Here is a 16,954-nt window from a genome sequence, read left to right as displayed (position 1 = left end):
TTCTAGAGCATCACTATTTAGGATAATTTAACCAAATAGTAACATAGGTATTAATAATGTACATTTATATTTTTGTAGCATATAACGTAACCCAGAACTTTAATTCTAAGACTTGGCCACCCTTCCTTTCTAATTAATTGTACACTCATTGTATAGAAAGTTTTATTCATAGCAATTCTACTTGATTTTGTGTTATTTTACCAAGTGCATTTTCCCAGGATTTCAGGTTAAAAACTACTGACAAAGAAATATTTCAGGAGTCAGAATTAGACATAAATTATGTGCTGCAGAGGTATCTTCTTATTACCAGAAGTCAGGCAAGAGTCTCTAAAATCACATTAGGGTACTGTTTTTGTGGTTATTGAGTTTCACCCTGGAGAGAATTAAAAGGACTGACGATGAAGTATAATAAATCTTACTCAGACCCAAACATACTTAGTCATTTAACTTCCCATTAACAATCCCAATTCTGCTAGATAAAATAGGGAGAAAACATATTTCTGCTCCCTTTTCTCTTTACACTTAGAGAAGTAGAAAAGCACTTCACACATTTCATAAGAGTAATTATGACCTTTGTCTGTTTAATTAATTTATAGTCAATGCCTTATTTACATGCTTGGGTTTTTAATTTGAGAAGAGAAGGGACCAAGAAAAGTGTGAGCCCTTTTTTACACACAGAAGCAGCTGGCTCTCCATTTTTTAATTTTTACCTATTTTCTTTGTCTCAATCCCCAGCCTCTGAGCCCAACTTGAAGGTGCGGTCCAGGTTAAAACAGAAAGTGGCAGAGAGGAGAAGCAGCCCCTTACTCAGGCGGAAGGATGGAAATGTTGTCACTTCATTCAAGAAGCGAATGTTTGAGGTGACAGGTAATTGAGGAGTGGGCAGACACACACTAAAAACTGCTGCTGGTAGGAATGAAAAAAATTAGTTTAGAATAAATATACCTGTTGTGTATTAAAAGCTACTTTAAGGAGAAACAGTTCTTGAAAGGGAATTATATTGGAAACTCACAAGTAGTTTGGTCAACCTTGCCATGCATTTACCAACTGTGTTAAACAGGAAATGAGTGAAAAACAGGACTGTGTGTCAACCCGGGCAGAACTAGGGAATGCCAAAGCTCACCTTCATCTTTTCAGAAACAGGCAGTCCATTTTGGGAATGCCAACCAGGAGAATATAACTTTTAATGAAATTTGATCAGAAATGAGCAGAGGGAGGTCCAAAAAGAACATTTCCCCCATACTCAGACATGAATGTACAAAATACATCTGGGAAAATTAAACCACGTGGAGCAGCAAAACCTTGACTTTTCAACAAATTTACAGAACTCATAAATGACTTTATGTGTTTACTAGTGAACTGGGACTTATGGCAGAAGGGGGATATATTGCCTTTTATGAAGGGAAAGAAACTGTCATTTTCACTAGTCTCAAATGGAAGAGTTCTTATTTTTTTAGCTGCCTGGTTAGTGGTAGGGTGAACAGGTTAGGAAATTCAACCTGATGTCTTACAAAGCCCTCTAGTCCCATTTGTACCTGGTCTGAAATTAGAGAAGACCTGGGGATACAAGAACTAAAAAGCTAGCCAAAATAATAACACTGACTACTGTTCATTGGGTACCTACTTAGAGCTGTGCATTGTATCTGGTCATTTCCTTTGGTTGCATCAGTAAAGAGATGGAAATCTACAACCATTTTTCCGCATTCCCGAGGAAAATTCTGCTTCCACCAATGTAGTCAGTTGGTATTATTTCTCCAGCTTCAAATCTTATTCTTAGCAGGTTTTTAAAAAATTATTTGTTTTCTTTATCTTCTTTGATCACAATAGTGTCTAGTTTAGGGAGACAGTATGGAGAAGATTGTGGAAGCAGAGGTGAAAAAGTACAGAATACTAATGAGACTTGGTAGTTTGACAGGCTCTTCAGGGGAAAAAATGTTTAGTCTCCTATTCAGTCCTGATGGAGTAATATGTTTATCTGAGGGAAAATATTAGTGGGAAAATTTTCTCTTGAGGGATAAGAAATATTAAATACACAAATAAATAAATATTTTACTAGAGTTTATTTTCCAATATCAAATATGATTACTAATTAAGACTAATTGAATTCTAAATTTAGAGTTACAGACTTTTCAAGAAACTTATTTGTATTTCAGAAAGTAAAAATATGAAGTAAGTTTTCATAATAGAGGTCCTTGATGGGAGTGGGGAGCTGGGGAGGGAATCTGTTTTAATGAATGTAAAAAACAATGAACATACTAATTGACTAACCAGATATAGTTGACTTTTCCAATTGGAGAGAGTAGGTTCTCTCATAACAGAAAAACTTGAAGAAAGTAGAAAAACATGCATTACTTTTTTGTTTCTTTATTTGGAATCTTATTACCTAAGGTCATATTTCTTTATTCTAATGTTCTTTTCTATTTTCCTATTAATGTTTTTTCCTTAATCATAACTTTTTTCCCACAGTCACTTTTTCTTTCTTCAGTGGAAATTTAGCTCGATACTTACCCAAGCAATTATTAATTCTCATTAATAAGGGTTATGATTTGCTAGAGTTCTACTCTGGATTCTTTATTTGTGAAATATCGTAATTTTCTCTTTCTAATTTTGTGAGGTAATAACTCCCCTTCTATCTAAGGAAATAATGTGCATTCAAAAAGACTTGTGCATTTATTAGACACACATTTCTACTCAGTGAGCTGGGACTTGTGGATGCTTTGGTAGATATTTTTAACTGGTATGTTGCAATTAATATAAATGTCTCTGGAGGATCTGAACTGGTGGACAGACAGCTTTCTTCACCTGTATCCTTCCCTTTTCTCCACCAAGTTTCATGTAATTAGGGTGAGCTTTATTTGGATCTTAACACCGATTACTTTTGCTGTCCAGTCAGAGAGCACCATAGCATCGTCCAGTTCAACTGCTCTTGCTCTTCTTTTCTTAGGTCTCTCTACCTTCCCTGTTTCAGAGGTTCCAGTGTTTGCTTTTTCCAAACGTCTCTCCTCCCAATAGTTGACATGGGAACCACTTGTCACCTTCCTCTTTTTCAAATGCAAGAGTTTTCTGCCCCTCTCCCCAGAAAAGCCACATTATTTTAAAATTCTAAGTCTTGGCTCATCCCTGTGCCTGCAGTGTCTTCTCCTCCACTCTCGCTTCACTGCCCCCACTTCATGAACTACTTTTCTTCAAGCCCCAGTGGCAATATTATTTCTTCTCTGAGGTTTTCTCTGGGTTCCCAGAAAATCAGTTGTTACCTCCCCTCTCAGACCCTACCCAGTGTGATGTAGAATCCTGTTAAAGGATTTATTGTCTTGAATTCCAGTGCTTATCATAGTGATTTCTATATAAGGAAATACTTCTGTATGAATATTACATAAAATAATATAAAGAACATAATTTTAAATTGATAAGACAGAATGTTTAAAAAATAGTTTTTGTTTTTATTTTTTTAAGCTAGGATATGGAAATGGGACATTAATGAGAGATCAGTGTGCAGTCACAGATGAAAGACAAGAGTTAGGAGTCCAGGGGGAAAAAATTCCTGAAGGATTTTTTTAATGTGCATTTTCTTTGTTAAAAAAAAATAAACAAGAAAGAGGCAAAAATAAAAAGTAGATTAATCAAAACATAAGCAAGATACATAGACCAAAAGGAGGTAAGCAAGATGTGTTTAAGAATGTTACTGGATCAACCAGTAACTTGATGAAATTCCACAGTAAGTAGGTGGCAGGATTAGAATTCTGTCGCCAGTCTCACATTCTTTCCATTGGTACTGCATTTCTGAGTAGAGAAATATCAAAAAAGGAAGGGTAAACTACAGTAGCCTGCAAATTGGGAGCTCCCGTGCATGGGGACAGATGGTGTGTGAGCCAGACTTTGAGCCTAGAGGTGGGATTGGGCATGCAATGAAGTAGGTGGAGGAAAAAGAGGACAGCAAGGCATGAAGTGGGAAAGTGGCACATACGGAGAGTGGGTGACTTAAATTGGACCAAGTGCAGAGTTCAGAAAGGGCAATAGTAGGAAATAATGTTAGGCTCCATTTTGGAGCAGAGGGACATGGTGAAAGTTGTCCCACTGTGATCCATCTGGCAAAAGTTTAAGGAAAGTTTGGGAAGACTACTGTAGCAATTCAGAAATATTAGGAGACTTTTGCTATAGTTCATAAGAGAATAAGGAGGGCTGAGGGATTAAACTGAAATGATTGTAGTCTGAAGTAGATGAAAAATAAAGTAAAGAAGAAAACAAAATGACCTAGTAACCGATTAGATTTGGAGTTAGAAAGGGAGTGAGAATGACTCAGAGGGTAGTGATAAACAGAGATAAGCAGGTCACATTTAATATTAAAATACATTGAATTTGACACACATGTAAACAGTTGGAGTATGTCCAGCCTTCCAAAGGGATTCAAGCAATAACTTATGAGAAGTAAAGACAAGAAATACAACTTTCATGGAAGTATTCTGCTTAAAAATGATAGTTGATGTCATAATTTTGAGTGATTTTGACAACAGAACTAAAAAAGGGATAAAGCCACAAATTTAGGTGATTATCTACTATTTAAGAATTGGTTGAAGGAGGAGAAGCCAGAGAGATGGAAAAACAGACATGGAGGTGGAGAATTTTATTGGAAAGGATGAGGAGAATGAGAACTGTTTTGTCAAAAGCCTTCAAATTTGGGGGAGTGTGAGAGAACAGTTGCAGTCCACAGTGAGCAAGCTAGATTGCTAGGTTCTGAAGGAACGAATAGACATTGTAAAAGCAAGTTATTAGCTTGCTTTCAGACTAGAGAGACAAGCCAGTGGAGAAGGAGGGCCTGGAGATTCAAATTACTTGATGGAGCAACGTCCTAAAGCAGTTGGTGTCATGGTTGAGAGTAAATGTGCTAGCATTGAAGAGGGGAATGGAAGAGAAATACTTTAACTTTGAAATGGGAAAGGAGAGTGTGGATAACAAAATCATGAGGGAGCAAGAAAAATCACTGATGGAAAACATACCAGAACTTGTCAGTCTTTGAGAAGCATGAGACAGGAACATTTGTGCAGAACTGAGTAGACAAGGTATAAGGATGCCCCTAGAAAAATGTTGAAGTGAATGACCTACAGAAGGTGATAAGGAATCGATTAGAGCTCAAGAGGGAATTTGCCAAGTCTTGTAACATGACCTCTCTTAGCTGTATTTCTGGGAACTAAAAGCTTATACTTTGTTAATTAGGTATTTTAGTAAGTGCATTAATTTGTAAGTTGAAAGATGTGTGAATGTTACGTCTGAAGATGACAGGGATGATCTATATTGCTGTTATCTAACTTGCTAAAATGAGTTTCTTGTTGTATTAGTGTTTAAAATTTAACATACTAAATTTAGGCAACTTCCCATCTTCTAGAAAATAAGTTGAGTAGAGTTAAGATTAGATGATGCTATACAAGACCATTCAAACTTTATATTGTATTTTGTTCATGCAACTTTGACTGAGATGTGCTTTAACAGAGTATAGCCTAAGTAGGTTAAATAAAGAGCAGTTTATAACACAGCCTGTAAGCAATTTTCCCACACACAACAGGAGTGACTCCAGGCCTCCTATGGTGAAGGCATGTTTTTATGAACTATGCAAGCCCATTTTCTCTATTTCTGTTATTTTTTATGGTAGCTCAAGAGCAAGTAAGAGAGGAATACCTTCTTTATTTTCTTTCCTAATCAAAAGCTTCCACAATCCTCTCCAACTGGAAATCTCTACTTCTCTAGAAATTATTGACTAGTATGTTATAGTTTTAGCAGTGAAAGCAAAGGGAGAAAATTAGTATGAAAATTCAGGAATGTTCCAAAAATTTTCCCGGTTTCTTGGTTTTGTTTTTGTTTTTTGTGGGGGGGGGTGTTTTGTTTTGTTTTGTTTTGTTTTTTAGTAAGATGGGGCTTGTCATTCATGTAGGGGAAACAAACCAATGTCTGCTGCTGTATATTAATTACTTAGAATGTAACTACAGTTTGTATGTTTTTCATGAGTGTATTTGTATTTCACAATGTTTTTTCAGAATCCTCAGTCAGTAGCAGTTCGCCTGGGTCTGGTCCCAGTTCACCAAACAACGGGCCAACTGGAAATGTTACTGAAAATGAGACTCCCGTTTTGCCACCTACTCCTCATGCTGAGGTAAGGCTCTTATTATCTTGATTCTTTAAAAAAATTAAGTCCTTGATGAGCCCCCTGAAACGAAGTGGTATTTCAGAATTGAAGTTGAAAGACACCTGTTCTTAGTTATTTTTCTTATGGATTGTAATGTGTGGAATTGAGTAAACTTGATCATGGTTTGGAAATTCTGAAACGTAATCCTCAAAAAAAAAAAAAAAACACTCTTAGAGATACTGAATATACACAGCCCAGCAGTTGTGCAACTCAGAAGTCTTGCTTGGTTCTTGGTTCTTGTTATTCTAATGGAAGGAGACCCATCAGTAAGTAAAAAACCTTCATGCAGACCTCTCAGAAGAACAGCCCAGAAAGGCAGGTTTTATATATTTGACTTGAAGAGAAATGAAAAATAGTTGGAGTATCATATTCAAGGAACACAGAGCTCCACTAAGCAAACATTTGTTGAGGACCTACTATACGCCAGTCATTTTGCCTGACAGTGGGGCTATAAAGATAAGTAAGACATGAACTCTATCCTTGGAAAATGAAATATTAAAGGAAATTGGTCTGAAATAACACACGATTTTTTTTTCTGATTGTGTGCAGTCAACTTTACTAACATTTGTTTCTCAGCGTGTGATTTATTGAAACCAGTGATAGAGGGATAGAGGAAAGTAAACTTGGGCGTCAGTAAGAATTTGTCGAAGTAGTTTCTGCATGAGGCTAAGCAAAGGCAGCAGTCTGGAAACAGCCACTCTTATGGGATCCACTGTTTTGAAGTCACCATCAACTGATAGACATTCTTAAGGTTTATTTTCTGTCATTATAACACCACCTTACCATGCACTGCTCTGTGCAAGGAACGCTGGTGCAGTAGCTTCTCATGGATAACTGACATGCTTATTCCCTTGTATTTTATAGTTATGATACTTCAGGGCTGAAAGGGACTGATCAAATAAATCTCTGATTCTTGACTCATCTGTATAACTTTCCTGTTAGATGGTTGTGAACTTCCACTGGAACACTCTTAATTAAAGGGGACTCACTTCACTGTCTCCTGAGACAACCTAGTTCATTTTGGACAGTTAGCTTGACTGATAGAAATGTCTTCTGTACATTATGCCAAAATCTGTGTTTATGATTTCATACACATATGCTTATAACAGATTATTTATAAATTATAAAATTATCAGGCCAAAATATAATTGAAAACAGAAATTCAGAGCTTATCCCAATAAAGGAAAGGACTAAAGCCAGTGAAATCACTTTTGCTCTGAGGACGTTTGTGTACTTGAGTCTTGAGTTTTGGATTTCAGGGCCTCACGTAACTCAGGAGAGAGGAGGCAAAGCCCTGTACTGACCAAAGAGGCTAATCTAATAGGAGAGCATCCAGACAATAAGCCAGGATGCCAAAGACCAGTATCTGTGCTACACTGGTGAGTCCCTCATTCTGCAGAGGTGTCCTGATGCAGACCAGGGCAGGGCCAGACTCTCCCAGAGAAGTGATCAAAAACTAGTTCTTGTGTAAAGTTGTAGCCCAGATTTATGTAACTTCAAACTCTTAATTTGGTAAAGTGCCCCAGATTTGGAGTGTCCTGGATATCTGGAAAAGCAAATGTAAATCCTTTCTAGAGGAATATATATTCATTCAGGCTTTAAAATTTTTCCCTCAATTTTCCAAGGAAAATGAGCAGAATAGATAGATGCTTATGATCATCTTTCAGCTATTTGAAGAATAACAATTCAAGCCTCTACATTATCTCCAGTCCTCCATCTCTTTCCTGTTTCTTACCATCCTGGTGTCCCTCTTTCTCTTTTTCATTTTTCTTTCTGAAACATGATACCAAATGGAGTAAATACTTCACATGTATCTGTGGCCATAGATGTAAGTGGAATTCTTGAACAATTGGTTATAGGTATTGTATTTCTGTTAGTGCAATTATATTTCAGTATCAGTCAGTTATTTGCAAACTTTTAATCAATTTCCAAAAAAAAGAACTACTTGGTCACAAATACTTCTAAAACCTTTGCATTTCCATTTCCTCTCAGTTTGAAGAATGTGATTCAGTAGCAGAAACGCTAAAGGATTTGGGTTCTAAATAGGTTCTGGATGAATTCTGAACCCTTGGAAAATGAAAACAACACACTAAACTACATTTATTCAACAGCATTTATGATTCTTAGAAGTGCATTGTTAGTGCAAAAAGGTGCAGAAGATCACTTACAGCTTGATAGTATTTTTTTAAGTTCAGAAACATCAGTGTAATATTTTGTTCAGAAAAACATATGTAGTAAAAGTATATTTTAAAAATGCAAGGGAGTGATGAACACAAAATTTAGCACGGTGTTTACCTCTCAGGAGGTAGGAAGGGGATGGGGACATGGTTTGTTGTTAGAGAGGAAGATACATTTATATATCCCTTCATTATAAATACAAATTTATTCATACAGTACCTAGTACAACATAAAGAAACAACCAAGAAATAAATATATATATGAGACTGGAAATAAATAGAAAAAAGTGAGATTTTTCTCCTTACTTCAGGTTTTTTAAAACACCTGTTAAATAATTGCACATCCCAGATTGTGTGACCTTGTCTTTAAATTTCAAAATATACACAGTGGAGAATGTAAATTAAAGGAATTTGCTTATATTATTTAATCTGTTTTACTCCTAAAACCTTTTCTGAAAAATATCTGTTTAGATGCCCCAGCTTTTCAGCTAATTGTTGAACATATTCTGTCTCTACAAACCTTTCCCTCCACCCCTACTAGTAGGGAAAAAAAAAAAAAAAACCAGAAGGAAATGTGATTTAATGGAGTTTGAAAGAGTAGAGGTATTTCTTCAGGTCAGTGACAGGACATTCACCTCCAAAGCTGGAAAGACTAGTTCAAAAGCAAGCTGTGACTTACCTCATAATGAATTAATTGTGTGCCTGAACTATGATCCAAAAGGCCAGGTGGGCAGACCTTTATGCACTGATGGGTAGCCCCTCCGTGGCCCAGAACAAAAAATTCCACCCTGATGGCTAACATGTGGTTTTTTGCTGCGTTGCATTTACAGAGGTCTGCAGCATAATTCATCCTGGAGAGGTGAGGAGACAGCAGAATTCAGACTGAAACCGTCAGCAAATTAATATCCTAGCTTTGTAACACCAAATACTTCCACCTAAACTAGAGAAAAGAGGAAAAACAATTTTTTCAGCCAGTTCTTGATTAATGATTATTTTAAGTTTAGTATGATTTTTATAGACATTTTTATAATAGTATAACAGTGTGCATTTGAACCAGCTCTATTCTGTGACCTGGAAGTAGAAAAGTATGTCACCTAATTCTTTCAGATCCTGTGTAAATGAATGGGATTCTACTCCCTTTTCTGCTTAGGAAATAGGAAAGTAAGGTGGATCTTAAGGCTTAGGCAGAAAGAAAATTTTCTCTCATATAATTCATGTGTTCTGCATCGTGTAGATAAAGGTTAAGATAGAACAGGAGGAGAATTTGCTCTTAAGTCCAGGCTGAGGAAACAGCACAGTGAATTCCAATGTATGGGTCTTCCATTCAGAAGGCTCCCCAGAAACACGGCTCTAAAGCCAGCTGCTTTGTCATCATTGGTTAAGTCTCTGAGCTTGCTCTGAACCTCAGATTCCTTATCTAGAGTAAGGTAGTAATACCTACCCCAACAGCTTTGTTGTAGGGAATCAATGTTCGGAAGGCAGGTGGTAAATTGTGAAGTGGGAAGGAAGTTCATTTTTTTGTTGTTGTTATCAATACTGACTTCTAGTAGGGAAAACTCATTAGTATGTTTGTCTTTAAGCCAGCAAATCTCATATGAGAGTGAGTCTCCATCTGCTCTGACCAACTTCTGTTCCATTTCTTCTATTTCTTACATATGCTCAGTCCTGAACTCAGATTGCTGGAGCTACTTGCTTTACTCATTTGTAAACTTGGTTGGGGAGCTGAAACCTCAGGAGTTTCTATTTCCAACTCCAGTCAGAGATGTCTTTACCTATCTAGTTACTTTATTGTTAATACTGTGGGCCTGTGGGTTCAAATATGTTTCCATGAATATCAACACCATTATTTTAGATTTGGCAGATTTATTTGATAGCTATTTTAACAGTTGCCAAGAAGCTGGTTTATTCCTAGTTGAACATTAGTGGCTGGCTCTGCTATGCTGTTTTTTTAAAATAATTTTTTCCAGCAGATACAAATGATTTTAAAAATGGATTCTAATAATAAGGTTAAGTACTCTAAAATCATCTGAAATGTCACTTGTTTTGCCCCGATCTCACATGACTCATCTGCCTATTGTTTCATAATAGTTGTTGTGACATTTGCTGTAAATGTTATGCTCCTTTCTGAGTGGGTGTAGAGCTCTGGTTTTAGATGACTGCAAATAAGACATTCCTCCCCTCAACCCCCAAGGGAAAGGAGGTTGCTATGACAAAAGAATCCTTTACTAGGAATAACATGAGTCAATATTGTAAACCAAGACCTTTAATAAAACATCAGTGACTTCTAAATGCAAAGGAAGCCCCCTCAAACAATAATTTTTTTTTGTCTCCGGACCATTTTATAGTAATACATTCTTTGGTGTCCAGTAAAAATGAAAACTTAGAGATTTTTACTGCCTACAAAAATTACGCAGCACATGGAGATTTTAATTTTCCATCAGCTGTCTGAAAGAAGAGTAGAAAATAAATACTAACTTGAAAAATACTAAGAAAGCCATTGGCAAACATTAAATGATGGGGGAGGTTGTTTGTTTGTTTGATTTTAACATGGTTCATCTTTTTATTTGAATAGCCTAGATTTGGGGATTTGGAACCTTTTAAAGCCAAAGTAGATTGAGGCTCAGATGCCACCCTAATAATGGAGCAGGTATTACCTACTAGATCTAGTCAGAGGTGCGCCAGTCTTAGGCTGAAGGATCTGACGTCCAGGGAAGGGAGGCATCTGCCCAGAATCACAGGGCTGTGAGTAGTGGTAGAGCTCAATGCAGGATGCTTGGACCACCCTCCTTTACACCAGTCCAGACTGCTGCTCACCAAAGCCTTGTGGATACTCACATTCTTTTTCTGATGCTCATGCATATTGTAGGTAGTTTTGAACATGCAGTAACTTGAATATTCTAAATTCTCTTTTTCTATGAGTGTCTTAAAAAGTGAGTGATTCCATATTAGTATTCTGTCAAGGGTCACCTGACTTGACTTCTTTGTCTTCTTAAGATTAAGAAAGGTATTCTGCTCCCTCCCTCCCTTTCTTCCTTCCTTGGTATCTCTTGTCCCCACTTCCCTTTTCCTTCCCTCCACAGGCAGTCATTTTCTCCTGTAGTTTTCTTTGCATAGGTTCTTAACATCACATACAGATTTTTTGCTTTGTGCTCATGAATTTTAATAGGTGTAATAAGTGGTGTGACGTTATCAATCTCATTCTATTCTTACTTTTATCAGTAAGCATTGTTTTTAGAACTAGTCATGCCGTAATGGATGCATATACCTAATAGTATGCTTTTAATCCCCACAGTAATCCGTGGCAGGCACTGCTTCATTTTACCTACCCATTCTCCAGGCCATTCCCCAGTTGGATACCCCAGTGGCCTCCAGTTCTTAGCCACCACTAAAAAACGCTTCCATATATATCCGCATTCATCACCCTTGAGCTTAATGAGAAAATTTCTTGAAGATACAATTCCCACAGAAGAATCTCTGGATGTATAGTGCTGAATTGTTCACCAGAATTGCTGTAGTAGCCTATAGTCCCACCAATAATGTGTGATGATTTTTACTTTTCTAAATTCCTATAACATTTAACATTGTCTTTTGTTCTCATTTTTGCCAGTATCCATTTTGTTAAGAGATTTTGAATTTTTTGATTGAAATTAATGTCTCCATTTCAGTGGCTAAATAAATAGCTCTGTTGAGAGACATATAATTTTTTAGTTTGTGTATTTTATTCATCTTAATTTCAAATAGTGTCCACAAGATAGAGTTCCAATTGCCATGATGGTAAGAAAACTAATTAAAACTTGAAGGTCATGATTAAAAAATAGGTAGGCCTCCCCTACCCCAGCACTCGTCTCAGTCATATTCTTTTCCCAACATCGTGCTTTTTCTGGTGAAAATGCTAGTTACTCATCAAAGCCTAGTTTAAAATTGACAACCTGTTCTATGCCATTGAAGTGTTTTAACCCTATTCTGATTATAGTAATTATTCGAGGTCATTAGCATTAGTTCTCTGCTTTTCTGTACACCTGAGTAGCATGTGAACTTCTGTGGTATAGGGCATCTTTGTGCACCTCAATACCGCCTCGCTAATCTAATTTAATTGTTATTCATATAATTGTTTCATGAATGCTAAGTGATAGCCATTTGTACATTTCATACTTCCGTTTTATCTAACCGTAGCAGTAGTTTCTGGTTCTGAAAACCTTTTAGATTAGAACCATCTTCTCCATGTTCTAAGATGTGAAATGTTGGCATCTTAGCACAGCAGTGATTTAAGGGCTGGATCCATTTCAAAACTACTTCCTGGAAAAATACTGGCCACGATCCTGCATTGTCTCAGTGAAATGGTCCCTCTCACGACTGTTCACCCGGCTTTCATGTGTGTCTGCACTCTTAGCAGTGTACAATACAGCTCCACTTTCTTATTAAGAAACATCAATCTGGAACAGATAGACTGCTCTTATCAAAAAGTCAAATTAAAAGAACAATATTGTATGATGAAAGTTATACTTAAAGAAGATAACTGGAGGAAAACATTTTTTCAGGTCTGTTGAGTCACTGGCAATTTTCTCCATTGGAATTTATGTCAATGCTGTGCTTGTTTCCTTATCTGTAAATTGAAGGAAATAAACTAAGTAACGTCCAAGACTCTGACATTCTGTGGTATGAGATGTATCAGTCAGTCTCTGTGGGAAGAACCAGCTATACCTAGTGAGCTTGGGGGACTCCACTCTTTCCTTCCTTCCTCAGAAATTATCTCCATGACTTGAAGATCCTCATGTCTATAGAATCACTGGGGCATTTGCTTTTTTCTTGTGCCAGGCCTGCTGGCTCTGGGCTGTACACTTTTATTCTTTTCCATAAGTCTCAGGGCCTGACTTTGCTTCCTCTTCTTCTCTCGAGCTTCCCCTTCTCCATGCTTTTTTATGGTCGCCTCGTCCTTCAGCCGTGGCTGCAGAGTGGTGTGTAGCTTCTGCAGCAGTACCTGACAACAAACCATACAGCCTCGGCTGATTTCAAAGTTCTGTTGCTGGTCCCACAGGGAACCAGAATGGGGGAAGTCGTGCAGTTTCTTCACCCAGGATGAGCACAGTGGTTGCTGGAGGGCGCCTGTGGAGAAAGGTACACCTCTAAAACCTCTCCAGCATGGGGCTTGGCACGTGGTAGGTGCTGAAATGCAGCCACTCAGTGCTCAGAGGAAACTACAGGGGAAAATCCAATAGTAAGAGTGTTCCCGCATCCCTTCACTTCAGTCAGAGCCCATGTGAGCAGCAAGTTTGTGCTGCTAGGATCACACCTGAGAAGAAACATTTTTCCCGCTTTGAGATAAGTTTGCTTCCTATGATGAGGTAGGAGGATATTGCACTAGTTCTGTCTGGAAAACAAAGATGATCTATTTTGTGAGGTTGTGGTGACTTTTGGTGTCATTCCCCCAGTGCACGTCAAGACTCAGTGCTGTGAGAAGCAGATATAACCTTGGATGCATATTGTGCATAATTTAAAGTGCTTATTTTTCCACGTTCATTTCTGTTCCATGAATACAGATAAACACATAGAATACCCTTCGATTATAAATTACTGCTTGCTGCCAGTCAGCTAGTTAAAATATTTTTACTTACTCATACATTCTTTTTGTTCTCGTTCAGGTATATATTCTACACTTAGAATTTATAATAAAAGCATATTACTGTAAGTAAAATAGCTTGTCTTTTTTAATTAGGGCAAGTATGCAACTGTTGTTGATAGCTCCTAAAGTAAAATTGCAATCTTACACATGGTGATGATAAACTCTTTTTCAAAAATCTTCATGGGTTTTAGACAACTTGAATTATTTGGTAAAGGGTTGCAGATAAACTCAATGTAATGTTGAAAGTTTCCACGTACTTCTTGCTTTTCAAGCACAACTGTCTGACTTTTTCTTTTGAGAAAAAACAAACTCTGAGTTAGTTTGGAATTCCAAGTTGCAGTGAGAAAAGTCCACCTTTAGCCTTCTGCTCTTATTATGTTAAGGCTACGACTCATCTCCAAACAAACGTATGACTGAGGTGATGTTTTGGAATAACATCCTGTGTTTTGGTGGCGCATCACTCTTCAGTGACATTCTGAGGTCGCATTGTATTAGCACATGATATTTTCCCCAGTTAATTGATATCCCAGGTTTGTCCAGGGGAAAATCTACAGCTCCCCCAAACATACTTGACAAGTTATTATATTTACTTTAGTCAAAGCCCGTGTGTGCAATATCCCTCTTGGAGGTGGTCTATTATTGGAGTCCCATATGCTTTTTGTTTGGGAAGAAAGCAGTCACTGTGTCATACTGTTACATGGAGTATTCTTTTTCAGGGATGTTGTTCCCTTGGGGACCATATCAGGCCAGAGTTCCTTAGTCTAATAAGACCTTTGTAACTCTTATTGTATAAGAGTTCTGGGAGGGAAGCAAGAGTTAAACAGAAAATGTAATTCAAGCAACCATATTAGGCCACATGTGGGAAAACATGACTCTTAGTATTGGTTTAAAAAAAAGTATTTGTTGTAAAAAGGACTGTAATGCCAAAATGTTCAAGGTATTTCAGTGTAAATGAAGGCTATTGTGGCACAGGGAACTCAGAACATTTTAACATTTACTTTGGTTTCTGAATACAAATGATCTAAAAAACACCACACAGAGATGTCTATAAATAAATCGTATGTTAAAAAAAAAAGACAGGATTAATTATTGTTGAAGTCCTATATGGTGATATTTAATCTAAAATTTTCTTGTGTGAGTTTTCCCATCAGCAAAATGATGTTTAATCCATATGAAGAGAATGACTATAGCACATTATGTACATATTCATTACTCAGTAATGCAAAAAACTATGTATCCTCATAAGAATTACCCAGTTTACTATTGTACTTTACTAATTAATGACAAACACACTGATTATATTCCATAAAAATAGAATTTTAAAAATGAATTTTGCAAAATGAGCATAGAAGCTCTTTCTTCAGATATTATAAATATATCTGATAAAGAAAATTTTAATTTTAAATTGCTACATATAACTTTTAGATATAGAAGTCATAAAATGCTTATAAATTTTTAATTAAAATTCTTAAATGTTTTAACAGATTACAGTAATATAAACCTATTTTCTGAAATATAGATATTACAGTAAAAATTGTGATATTGTAATAGTTTGAGACTCCTCTTTTACTTTTTTTTTTTTTTAGCAGAAAATGGTTTCCCAACAACGCATTCTAATTCACGAAGATTCCATGAACCTGCTAAGTCTTTATACCTCTCCCTCTTTGCCCAACATTACCTTGGGACTTCCAGCAGTGCCAGCCCAGCTCAATGTAAGTTATTCCACTGCAACAGCCCAAAGCAGCCTAAAGGATGTTTTCCATAGGGGAACTCTCATTCATTTGTTGTATACTTAGACTTGAGAGAAACTTGGTAGAGTCTACTTCTCCTTCACTGTTTGCTGAGTTGTTCAAAGATGTTCAATTTAATATCACATTAAAGAATTATACTGGGTCACCTAATACATAAAATTAGTAACGAACATTTGTATAATGCTTTATAACTTTAAAAAAGAGAAAGCACTCCCCAGATATAGTATTTTGGTAGCTCCATACAACTATCCCGTGAAACAGAGATTACAGGCCACAAAAATTACAGAAGCAGCAGCTGAGAGTTGAAATGCTTAAAAGCCCAAGATAACAGACCCCGAAAGAAGCAGACCTGGGACTCAGCTCAGGCCAGTGCTGAGTGGTGCAGCTGCTAAAGCACAGCAGCAAATGTTTAAAGGATTTATTTTGTGAATGACTTTATTTTGAGAATTTAGGTTACTGACTCTGTGGTACTGAAGAATACGTATCTGGAAAACCTCTCTAAGAACAATATTAAACTCCTCCCTGGAGATTCAAAATGAATCAATTACTTTAAAAGTCCTGCCAACTGAAATAGGATCTTTTGGAGGTAATTGTCCTACTAGCTGAAGACGGCAATAATTATTTTGTACCTATTCCCTAAAATAATGTAAATTTAAGTCCTTATAAGAGATTTGTAAACTTTACTTAGAATAATTCATCCGTGAAAGGTTAGTAAATTAAATTGTACTTATGCAGAGGTCATATGATACATTTGGTTTAAAGAGAAATTTATTTCAACCCTTGGCACCAATTTTGCCAGTTTTTAGATACAAGTATTCTACTGAGTCCAGCTTGTCAAAGTCACATCTTTTATGCCCACATCAGGAAATTATAAAGAGTTGACCATTCAGTGACTAATTTATTCTGAGAATATAAGACCTGTATATGGTATGCTAATTTATGCACAAGCACACCTATACTGACATTTTTCAATGATAAATTTTATGATTGTGATATGTTTGGTATTTTTAATAGAGTGGAATGTTATATTATGTGATACAGTAATCTTATACCAGTGAGGAGAAAGCAGAACTTGGACGTTGTTTTATATTTGGGGATTGAAGAAGAAAGGCTAAAAAAACACCAAATTCAGCTATGCCCTTGAAATTCCACATGAAGCATTTGTAAACAATTGATTCTAGTGAAAAGAAAAAAGGATTTAGGGATGAAACAAAACATAAATATTTATGGA

At 36.6% G+C, this 16,954-nt stretch overlaps 1 protein-coding gene across 9 annotated transcripts in view; it reads left to right on the top strand.

The window, feature by feature from the left end:
- Positions 1-16,954, top strand: part of HDAC9 (histone deacetylase 9) — a 638,632-nt gene that overhangs the window by 309,374 nt on the left and 312,304 nt on the right. For 4 of the 9 annotated variants that reach the window (XM_072964902.1, XM_006211721.4, XM_031674178.2 and 1 more), the window contains exons 7-8: positions 6,027-6,142; positions 15,562-15,684. In XM_072964902.1, coding sequence (XP_072821003.1) covers positions 6,027-6,142; positions 15,562-15,684 — 239 coding nt within the window. Of the gene's footprint in view, positions 1-735; positions 868-6,026; positions 6,143-15,558; positions 15,685-16,954 lie in introns of all 9 variants that reach the window. The other 5 variants (XM_015245630.3, XM_031674170.2, XM_031674167.2 and 2 more) reach the window with 2 other exon arrangements.

The sequence above is a fragment of the Vicugna pacos genome, chromosome 7 (assembly GCF_048564905.1).
Source record: "Vicugna pacos chromosome 7, VicPac4, whole genome shotgun sequence".
Lineage (NCBI taxonomy): Eukaryota > Metazoa > Chordata > Mammalia > Artiodactyla > Camelidae > Vicugna > Vicugna pacos.
Note: the sequence above shows the minus strand (reverse complement) of the source record. Positions and strands in the feature narration are given on the sequence as shown.